This window comes from Talpa occidentalis, unplaced genomic scaffold (assembly GCF_014898055.3).
Source record: "Talpa occidentalis isolate TD23 unplaced genomic scaffold, MPIMG_talOcc4v2.1 talOcc4.15, whole genome shotgun sequence".
NCBI lineage: Eukaryota > Metazoa > Chordata > Mammalia > Eulipotyphla > Talpidae > Talpa > Talpa occidentalis.
Window position 1 is genome coordinate 56,680,992 of NW_023601543.1, and position 11,850 is coordinate 56,692,841.

At 39.4% G+C, this 11,850-nt stretch overlaps 1 protein-coding gene across 1 annotated transcript; it reads right to left on the reverse strand.

The window, feature by feature from the left end:
• Positions 1–6,621: 6,621 nt before the first annotated feature.
• Positions 6,622–11,285, reverse strand: PAGE4 (PAGE family member 4). The gene is made up of 5 exons (XM_037513062.2): positions 11,166–11,285; positions 10,135–10,214; positions 9,529–9,649; positions 7,899–8,021; positions 6,622–6,749 (listed from the first exon to the last, which is right to left on the reverse strand). Exons 2-5 carry the CDS (start codon positions 10,204–10,206, stop codon positions 6,733–6,735), a joined length of 333 nt encoding a protein of 110 aa, XP_037368959.1. The 5' UTR covers positions 10,207–10,214; positions 11,166–11,285; the 3' UTR covers positions 6,622–6,732.
• Between the last annotated feature and the right edge of the window lie 565 nt (positions 11,286–11,850).

Here is an 11,850-nt window from a genome sequence, read left to right on the forward strand (position 1 = left end):
AGAAATAAACCCACAGATTTATGGTCAACTAATCTTTGACAAAGGAACAAAGACTATGCATTGGAGCAAAGAAAGTTTGTTCAATAAATGGTGCTGGGGAAACTGGGTCACTACATGCTAAAGAATGAAGCTTGACTACTACCTCACACCATGCACAAAAACCAACTCAAAATGGATTAAAGAACCAGACATAAGACCTGAAACCTTAAAATACATAGAAGGAAATATAGGTGAAACACTATGTGATATGCACATCAAAGACATCTTTACAGACACATCACCCAAAGCAGTGATAGTGAAGGCAAAGATAAACAGCTGGGACTACAACAAATTAAAGAGCTTCTGCACAGCAAGAGAGACAATAACAAAAACAAAGAGAAACCCCACCAACTGGGAGAACATTTTTGCACCCAACACTAATGTTAAAGGACTGATCACAAAAATCTGCAAAGAGCTGATGAGACTCAACAACAACAAAGAAAATAATCCAGTCAAAAAATGGGCAGAAGAGCTAAAAAGAAACTTCTCTGAAGAGGAAATGCAAATGGCCAACAGGCATATGAAAAAATGTTCAGCATCACTTGTAATCAGGGAAATGCAAATCAAAACTACCAAGAGATACCATCTTACACCAGTGAGAATGGCACATATTAAAAAAACTAGCAACAACAAATGCTGGCGAGGATGTGAAGAAAAAGGAACTCTCCTTTACTGCTGGTGGGAGTGAAAACTGGTCCAACCACTATGGAAAGCTGTGTGGAGATTTCTGGACCTACTAAACATAGAGCTTCCATATGATCCAGCAATTCCACTCCTAGGGATTTACCCAAAGGACACAGAAACATCAATTCCAAAGAGCACCTGCACCCTATGTTTATAGCAGCACTGTTTACAATAGCTAAGCTTTGGAAACAATCCAAATGCCCAAAAATAGATGACTGGATCAAGCAGATGTGGTACATATACACCATGGAATATTACTCAGCATTCAAAAAAGATAAACACATGCAATTTGAAGCAACATGGATGGCGCTGGAAGGGATCATGCTCAGCAAAATAAGCCAGAAAGAAAAAGAAAAATACCGGATGGTCTCACTCATAGCAGGAATCTAGAAAACTTAAATAAGGGACCAGGAAAAAGAATAACTATAAGAATGTAAAAGTCAAAATCAACAAATAACTATGAACCAAAGACACTCTATGGGGGGTGGGGGACGGGGAGGGGAGGGATTAGGGTCAAAATAAGGGGGTCTCAATTGTATGGGGAATATAAAATTTAAAAAAATAAAAGAATGAATGTTTTTCCTATGGGTCCCATGGATGCTGATGGAGGCAGCAGGATGTGAGACATTGCTAGAGTCCTGGCCTTGTCAGGGCAAGGAGATCATGGCACTAAAATCTTATGAAAAAATATAAAATCTCATGAGGTATAAGTTCAGTATAAGAATACAAAATTAGGCAAAGTACATCAGACATTCAACTAAGTACACATTCTTTTCAAGCACTTAAGGAATTTTTTACCAAAATTGATGACACACTGGGCCATAAAACACTTCTCAACAAATTTCAAAGAACTGAAATATACAACATAAGTTCTCTGACTAAATAATTGCGCTGAAAAGAATATGGTTTCAGTCGTTGAACAGAGTTGTACGTACCTCCATGAGAAAATATTTGTTAATCATGATGTGCAAATCTTACTTTTTCTTACAGATTTTGGTCTGCTCATTCTGTTACTTTCTGTAGTTCTATTTTCCCATTACATTTTGAAGTCATGTTAAGTTCATATATAAAATTGTTAATTCTCCCTGATGAATTTTTTATAATTATCCCTTGTTTCTAGTAATAATTGTTTATAATAAAGCTATTTTGTGCAGAATATTTTTTATCCTGCTTTTCACTTTCAGCTTTTCTGAATTCTTCTGTTTTAGATGTTTCTTATAAACACATGTGTCAGTTATCTGTGTGGCATAACCAAAAGACAGTTACAAAATGCTCAAATGTTTGGAAGTTGAAAAATACTTATTTCACTTAGCATAATCCCCTCAAGTTCCATCCATGTTGTAAAGATGTGTCAGGACAAGAAGTATAACTTCACTCCTATGTGGAATGAAGAAACAAAGCAAAAATAAACCTTTGGGGGCCTCCCTGGTGGCCTAGGGGGTTAAGTCTCAGTGCTATCACTGTTACAGCCCGAGTTCTGTCCCTGGCCAGGGAGCTACCCACACGGCACAGCAGACTTCTCCTGCCTTGCCCGCTGCTCCCCTCAGCAGTGTATTTCAGTAGATCTGCCTGTTCTGCTCCCTGCTCTGTCTCTGGTGAACCCTTTCACCCCCACACCTCTGGCCCATATTCCAGTTCCATGCAAAAAAATAAACAAAAAACTCTTTTGATTCTGTCAACAGGATGGTGGTTACCAGCAGGGAAGGAAGTGTGGAATGGGCAGGGATCTATTAGGTGGTGGTGCATGGCAACAAGACCTTTAGATGTGGGATGGTGTGGTATCACATTTGTCCAGATGTGAAGCTATACTCCTGAAACTTATATAGTGTTTTAAACCAATGATACTACAATAGAAGGATGAAAAAGGAAGTGCTTAGAAGTAATCCATATTTCAAAGATATCAGAATGAGAATTAGAAAATACTGAGTTTAATAATAAAAATACTATATATCAAAACTTGAGATGAAGTTAAAGCCCTATTTTAAAAGTTGTAACTTAAAAGCATATATTGAAAGGCTGAAAACTCAAGAGACAGTAACCAAAATGAAGATACACCTTACTGAATGGGAGAAAATATTTGCATTCCATACGACCCATAAGGGACTGATATCAAAGATCTATAAAGAGCTTACACAACTCAACAAAAACAAATCAAACAACCCAATCAAAAAAATGGGCAAAAGAGTTATATAGACACTTCTCCAAAGAATGGCCAACAGGCATATGAAAAAATGTTCATAATCGCTTATCATCAGGAAAGTGCACTCAATGGTGTAACACTCTTACCATTGGTGGGAAGGTATACTGTTCCAGCCACTGGAAAGCTGTGTGGCGGTTCCTCAAAACACTAAAAATGGATCTGCCATACAACCCAGCTATTCCACTCTTAGAAATCTTCCCAAAGAACATAAAAACTACTTTGAAAGAAACCTACGACCCTGTGTTCGTATCAGCACTATTTACAATAGCGAAGATATGGAAAACAACCTAACTGCCCCAAAAAAGACGAGTGGGTCAAGATGTGGTATATATACACAATGGAAAACTACTCAGTGATCAAAAAAGATCTCATGCCATTTGCAGCAACGTGGATGGAGTTGAAAGGAATTACGCTAAGCAAAATAAGAAGGAAAATGTTAACTATTGGACAACTTCACTTGTATGTGGAACCTGGAGAAAGCAAACAAAGGGTCAAAGACAAGCCTTGAAGGCTGACCAGATATGAGCCAGCCAGGACGGGAGGGGCAGGGGTGAAAGTGGGGGTGGGGAAGAGCACAAGGGAATATGGTAAAGGACTATGGGTGATTTGGTGATGGGAGAACTATGGTGACCACACCTGAGAGGAAAATTATATATTGTCCAAAACTAAGAAAAAAGTAATTCAGGGGCTTCCCTGGTGGCACAGGCGATTGAGTGCAGTGCTGTGAAGCTGTCCGCAGCCTCTGCAGCATGGGTTCGATCCAAGCCAGCGGTGGTGATACCCACATGGCAAGGCAGACCTCTCCTGTCTTGCCTGCTGCTCCCCTGTGCAGTGTGTTTCAGTCAGTCTGCCTGTTCTGTGCCCTGCTCTGTCTCTGGTGAATCCTCTCACCCTCCCGCACATCTGGCCTCTACGCAGGTCCTTGTATGCATGAATAATCTTTAAAAGAAGAAGAAAAAAGTAAATCATTTAAAAATTTTTAAAAAAATGGGCCTCCCCTGGTGGCGCAGCGTTTGAGCACTGGGCTGCGAGGCTGCCCGCAGCCTCTGCAACACCGGTTCATTTCCCGGGCGCCGGCGGGGGTCCCACACACACACAAAAAAAAAATTTAAAAAAAAAAACTAAAAAGGCTGAAAACTAATGAGCTAAACTTCTACCTCAAGGAGTTAGAAAAAAACACCAGATTAAACAGAGAAAAGAAATGGAGGTGAGAAATAAAATTAACAAAATATAAAACAAAAATACAATAAAATCAGCATAGCCAAAAGTTGGATTATTTTGAAAAAAAACTAGTAAAATTGGCAAACCTCTGGCTAAATTAAGAATGCAAGAAAGAACGCATAAATGATAGCACTAAGAATGAAAACAGCAGTATGATTGTAAGTCTGCAAACATTAAGAGGACAATGAGAGTATATTATGGACTTTGTATAGTGAAAACTAGAGGGCCTCCCCGGTGGCGCAGCGGTTGAGCGCTGGGTTGCGAAGCTGCCCGCGGCCTCTGCAGCGCCGGTTCGATCCCCGGCTGCTCCCCGGCCACCGGAGGAGGGTCCCACATGGCGCGCAGACCTCTCCTGCCGCCCGCTGCTCCCCTCAGCAGTGTACTTGGGTCCTTCTGCCTGCTCTGCTCCCCGCTCTGGCTCTGGTGAATTCTCTCACCCTCCCGCGCTTCTGACTGTACCCAGTGCTTGTATAAACAAACAAACAAATAAATAAAACATGCCTCTATTTAAAAAAAAAAAAAAAGAAAACTAGAGAAGGTGGCCAAAGTCCTATAAAAATAAAATACCAAACTGACTGAAACAGAAAATAAGAAATTAACATCATTAATAAAATATTTGCCTGAAAAGAGAACTGTAGGCCTAGATGGCTTCATTGGCAAATACTATCCAACACTTAAGAAATAATTCCTGGGCCTCCCCTGGTGACGCAGTGGTTGAGCGCTGGGCTGTGAAGCTGCCCGCAGCCTCTGCAGTGCCGGTTCGATCCCCGGCTGCCAGTAAAGGTCCCACATGGCGCGACAGACCTCTCCTGCCACGCCCACTGCTCCCCTCAGCAGTGTATTTCATCAGTCTGCCTGTTCTGTTTCCCGCTCTGTCTCTGGTGAATCCTCTCACCCTCCTGCAAATCTGGCCTGTACCCCGGTTCTTGTATAAATAAATAAATCTTTAAAAAAGAGAAAAAGAAAAAAAGAAATAATTCCTATGTTAGATGAACTTTACCAGGAAATAAAAAAACAGGATATAAACCTCAATTAATTTTATAAAGTCTTTGCTATCAAAGCATACATAAAAAATTATAGGCCAGGGCCTCCCTGGTGGCACAGGGGTTAAAGTCTCAGGGTTATCAAGCTGTCGCCAGCTACTGCAGCCTGAGCTCAATGCCCTGCCAAGGAGCTGACCCACATGGTGTAGCAAACCTCTGGTCTCACCCACTGCTCCCCTCAGCAGTGTATTTCAGTAGATCCACCTGTCCTGCCCCCCCCCCACTTTGTCTCTGGTGAATCCTCTAACCCCCTGTACCTCTGGCCTACACCCCAGTTCTTGTATGCATAAGTAAATAAATCTTTAAAAAAATTATAGGCCAGGGGCCTCCCCGGTGGCACAAGGGGTTAAACATCAGCACTATGAAACAAACTGCAGCTACTGCAGCACGAGTTTGGTTCCCGGCCGAGGTGACCCACATGGCGCAGCAGAACTGTCCTGTCTTGCCCGCTGCTCCCCTCAGCAGTGTATTTCAGTCAGTCTGCCTGTTCTGCTCCCCACTCTGTCTCTGGTGAATCCTCTCACCACCATCCCCACCTCTGACCTGTACCCCAGTTCTTGTATGCATAATCTTAAAAAAAATTATAGGCCAATTTCACTCATGCTCAAATTATGCAAAACTTAGGGAAAAGCATCCAGTAATACATAAAAAAGACAATCTATCATGACTTCAATTGGGTTTATTCTAGGAATGCCACATTACCAAGACAATGGAGAAATAACAGATGATCTGTCACCAACAGATGCAGTACAAGTGTTTGGTAAAATCCTACAAAAATCCACTGGAAGCACTCTCAGCAAACTAGAAATAAAAAAAAAGGAACTTCCTTCATCTAGCAAAAAATATCTTATTAAGGGGCCTCCCCTGGTGGCGCTGCGGTTGAGCGCTGGGCTGCAAAGCTGCCCACAGCCTCTGCAGTGCCGGTTCATTCCCCGGCCGCCGGCAAGGGTCCCACCAAAAAAATAAAAAATCTAAGAAAAACTAGTATACATCCTAGTGTTCAATGTTTTCCCTTTGAGATCAGGAATGGAACAAGGATGTCCACTATCATCACATTTTTAATTTAGATTGTTTTTTACTGAGGTAACATTGGCATACAACACTATATGACTCAGATGTAGAAGTTCACATCTCTTCAGATCGATACTATCATCACTCCTAGCCAACACTGTACTGAAAGATCTGGCTGGTATCATAATGACAAAAATAAAAGGGATAAATATTCACAGGAAAGAAATAAAACTCATTATATGTGCATATGTAGAAAACCCAACAGGATGTAGAGATGAAGGATTAGAATAGGTTTAGCACAGTTGCTGGAGGAAAAAAATTATACAAAAATCAACAGCACTTCTACCTACCAGCTCTAGACAGAAGGCAGGGGTTTTAAGATACCATTTACAACAATATCAAGTTCCTAGGAACAGTTTTAACAAAAGCAGCATGACTTCTGAATAAGATGCAGAGCTTTATTGAGATAATGAGACAAGTCAATGTATCAATATAACAACAACATGGCTTGTTTCGGCTTGTCTTCTTTTAAACTTACTGCTGTTCATCACCTAAAACATAAAAATAATCATTGGAGTACATTCGAACTTTACTTAAATGACCATAAACATACACAAAGGACACCACATTTTTGGTTTTATGAGATGGAATGAAAACCAAAACCCTAACCACTGCATAGACTTCTATGCTAATGGACATTTTCAGGCATACAGATACTAACTGTGTCAATTAGCATCACTCTTTTTGGCAGTATAAAAAATTAGATTTCTCGAGCCCATAACAGATTAAATTCTATTAGCTCGTTTAAAGACAATTTTAAGTAGAGAGTAGAATTTGCCAGTGATTTCAGTTAGATAAAATCAATCAAAAACTTCAAGAAACAGACAAACCCTGTTATTTAAATGCACTGATTTGAAACATTTTTCTAATTATATATACTAACTAAAATACTAATATCTTACTTAGAAGTGTTTAAAGGGAAGGCATAAAAAATAACATTCCTTTTGGTTTGTCTCTTTTGTGCAAAAATATTTCATTCATCTAGTTGAATGTTTATATGGCCTATACATATTAAGGATGCCATTCATTCCTTTTGTGCCTGTTGGCCTGCTATAGACAGTCAAAGCTCTCCCTTCAACTCTCAAGTGTCCCAGTGTAGATAGTAAAACCATACTAGTTTTAAGTCACTACCACAAAGATAACATTAAAATGTAAGGGGACAATACTACCATTTCCCAGACAGGTTCACAGTTCTAAAAGAACAACCAACCAACCAGAAAAGCCAAAACATTCAGATCCATTATTATTCTTTGGTGTCTAAAAGAAAACATGATTTTTGAAAAATGTGATTTTTTTCTGGCACATTACAAGAAAAAAAAAAGAAATCAATACTACTGTGTTGTTTAGACATCCAATCAGTAGTGGGGTATGTTAAGTAGTTTATGTGCTTTAAAAGGTATTTGATGATGTGCATTGGGTCTTAAAGAACTTATACTACAAAATAATAATGCTTGCATGTTTTAAACTCAACAATATGGCTTTGACTTGGTTCATTTTTAACCTGACACTGTCTTTAAATGAAGCATTTGGTGTCTGTTCTACCTTTCAAACAATCTTTGTATGTGCTATTTGTTACTAGAGTATAATCATATTGTGGAAAAGATCAACCCCATGACTTGCATTCTTAATTGCTAACATACCTGTTTCTGAAACTTTAGGTTTCGGATCAGGTGGAGTCTTCTCCTCCACCTCAGGGCCGTCTCCGTGCTCCTCCTCAGTCTTCTTCAGATCCACTTTCTGGTCACCAGTCTCCACATCAGTTTCTTATATAAATAGAGAGTTAATCTAAGCAGTACATCATAACTTAATGTTATTAAACAAGCTCTGTCAGTTAGTATTGTAATGTGATACATAAGAATGCAGTGAGCATTAAAGTTGTGTTTCTTATATATTACCTCCTCTATGAAGTATTTCTTTTTCTAATGATGTTTAAGGTAACTTAGTCATCATCTTTGTAACCTGTATATACTTCTACTGTTGCACTGATCTCAATAGGTCAACTGTTTAGATGAATTTCTCTGACAAAATTGTGAGTTCAAGAGAGAAATTATTTTACTATTTATGTCTTCAAGGTCTAGTATATTATCTGCCATGAAGCAGGCCCCAATAATAAGTGAAAAAAGCCTCTAAATGTGACAAATCTAAACTTAGGAACATAGATAAAACAATTGTTTTGGATTCCAAAAACAAGTCAATCATTTAAGCTAAGCAAAATAAATCAGAAAGTGAAAGGCAGTTATTCAATGGTTTCTCTCCTATGTGGAATACAAATAACCAAAACTAAAGACCTAACAAATCACAACAAGAATAACTTAGACTGCATGAAAAACAGAGTGGTTACCAGAGCGGGGGTTGGGGGGGATGAGGGAAGGGTAAAGGGTGTGAACCTGAGAGGGGGAAGGCCACTGGAATTGTGGTGGGGGGTGAGGCTTATACACACAGAGGTTAAGATGTACCCCCAAAATTTGTCATTTACTAGATCGATAATTTTTTTTTTTAATTTTTAAAAAATCATGAAAGACAAAATAAAACTGAGGAACAGATCCAGATTAGAAAGATGACAACTAAATGCAATGGTGGCCTTGGATTGGATCCTAGATCAGGAAAAAAACAGTGCTATAAAGTGTATTGCTAGGCCAACTAACTATTCAAGAATAATTTCCTGAATTTTATCATTGTGTTGGGGTTGTATAAGAAAACATCCTTGTTTTTAGGAGATATATATGGAATTACTCAGGGAGTAAAGTGGTATTATAAATCTTTTCTAGGTTAAAGTTATTTTAAGAGTATGTGACAACTACATTATAGTTCAGGAAGCTAAAAACACTGAAGACTTTAACAGCAACTAGGAAAGGCTATCACATCTGCATTCTCTGTATCATGAAATTTTTTTACATTTACAATCTAAGAGCTAAACATAATATAGCTAGGTTTGCTTAAATCTTTGATGCAATGACTTAAGCAGCTCAGAAAATAACAATCTAGTGAGACTAAATTTAACTAATGAATTAGTATAGAATTTTGTCTGAATCAAATGCTTTTTCCTTTGATTTGTTAATATACAGCCTGGACAAGGGCTTATTTTTCAAGCATGCCAAATAATTTTAAATATGGATGGACAGAATGCAGAAAGAGTAAAAACAGAGAGAGAGAGAACAAACTCTGCTGTTCCCTTACCAACTAGGTTTCCAGCCTATTTTCAGGGAACATTTTATTTACTCCTGTTACTAGGGCTACATCAGAAATAAAATACAAAATGTTCCTCCATACCCTGGTCACTCTGAACAGCAACTGCTTCTTTCTTCTCTTGTTCAGGTTTAATAGTTGGAATCACAGTTGGTGGCTTCTTGCGCTGAGATTTTTTATTGCCTGCTCTCTTGGAGGCAGAGCCCTGTAAATAAAAAGTACTGCATTTAATACTCTGATGATAGAAAGCACAAATATACATACTACACGGACATAGTGTCACCACCTAATCACAAATCTGAGGAGGTTTTTCCTGTACTCTTCTCTATAAGTAGTCTATTTAATAAAGTTACTCTTCCTATACAGAAAATACTCTTAAAAATTATCTTCAAGGATTAATAATTCCAGAAACCATTATGACATTTTCTGGACTGTGTGTTATTTGTTTAATAATAAACACAATAAGGAAGTCAATGAGATGATTTCTAGGTGCATATCAATATACATGTCTAAGCAATACCAGGACCTAAGTTTCTTTGCTCAATGTCTCATTTGTGAGGTTCATTTTCCAACTATTTTCAGCAAGGAAGCTCTTTATGCAGCATATCTACCTTGGTTGATCAATTTTTTTTCAATTTTTTCCAGAAACACTAATTTTTGCCAATGGAAGTAAGAGGTTAAAGCACTCACAACCACACGTGCATCAGGATTAGTCTCTCGACGCACTCTTCCTCTAGATCTAGATCTTGATCTTGCACTCATCTTTCACACTGAAAATAGAAAATCAGGAATTGGAGAATGTCATAAAAAAGAATTACTAGTCCCTCTTTATCCACAAGGGACAAGTTCCAAAACCCCCAGCAGATTTCTGAAATTGCATATAGTACTGAACTCTATATACTGTTTTTTTCCCAGACATACATACCTATGATAAAGTTTAATTTGTAAATTAGGTTACCATTAATTATTAATAAAATAGAACAATTTTAGCAATGTTCTGCAATAAAAGTTACATGGATATGCTCTCTAAAGATCTTACTTTAGGTGGTATTTTTCAACCATGGATAACCCCAAGTAAGTGAAACGGAGATTGGGGGCAGGGGTGCAGCTACAATACTGGACAATTTCCATGGCCAACTGCTGATTCTAAATTCTTTCCCACATAGGATGAGAGCTCCAAAATAAGTCTTGAATTAATAACCACCTGTTTTCCAACCACATCACATAAAGCCATCTTCAAATTATTTTAATAACCACCTGTTTTCCAACCACATCACATAAAGCCATCTTCAAATTATTTTTTCAAGGCCAATTTGGCAGATAAGAGACTTTCAACAACTCAAAAATATATTACGACTTTCCTAAAGAGATTTAGTTTCACAATTGTACTTTCCCATACGAGACTGTCTAATGCACTGCCACTTGCGGCTCCCCACCGAGGAGTCCGAATTTGTGCGCTGTTGGTAGTTCCTGGTGCTTCCAAGTCTCAGATACATCAAATAACACCCCCAAGACTTGCCCCAAGATTCCTCCCGGCTGCAGCCCACCATCTTTGTCCTCCTTTGTCCTGGCCCCAAAGCGACGACAACCAAGATGGAGGCTACCACACCTGTGTGAAAGCCGGCCTCGAGGGCCTGCTTCCTCAGAGGCTACAAATCTCACCACTGTGACCCGCTCACATTCACTCACACACTCTCAAAAGGACTGATTTGTGAACCTACCCACTGAGTTTCAGTCAGCGAGAAAGAACAAAGAAACCAAGACTCCACACCGACAGCTCTCAACCGAAAGCCGCGATCACACCGGATATCGGTGATCACACCGGAAACCGCAATCGCCCCACCCCCTGACCACGCCAACCGGAAGTTGTGTAACACCGGGCATGCGCACTGTGTCAGGCATGCGCACTGTGTCAGGCATGCACGCTGTGTCAGGCATGCGCACTGTGTCACACCTATGCCACCAGCGGGATATCTGGCCACCTCCCCCAGAGCCCCACATAGGACTTTAGAACCTGCTCCCATCGGCGGATCCCAGGAATTGCCCACTTTCCTCTCTTGCCCCAGCCCTGCTATGTCAGTAAGGGGAATGGTGGTGGTATCTTCTGTGAGAAGGATGAGGACCTTGAGTACCTTACATGAATGAACCATGCATTGAAAACCTGTTGGCTCCCCTCCAAATACATAACCGTAAGAGTTGCACATTCTGTAACCCAGCATTTCTACTTCTAGGACTTTATGTGATGTGAACAAAGAGTTAAATACTTGCTACTTACAAAGCAGCTTAATTTATAAAAGCTTGGGCATGAACTTGTTAAATAGGTAAAATGCAGTGCCTTTAATAATGAGGTATAGTTGCTGGTCAAAACCAATGCTGAATAAATAAAAGTAAACAGACAACTATAAA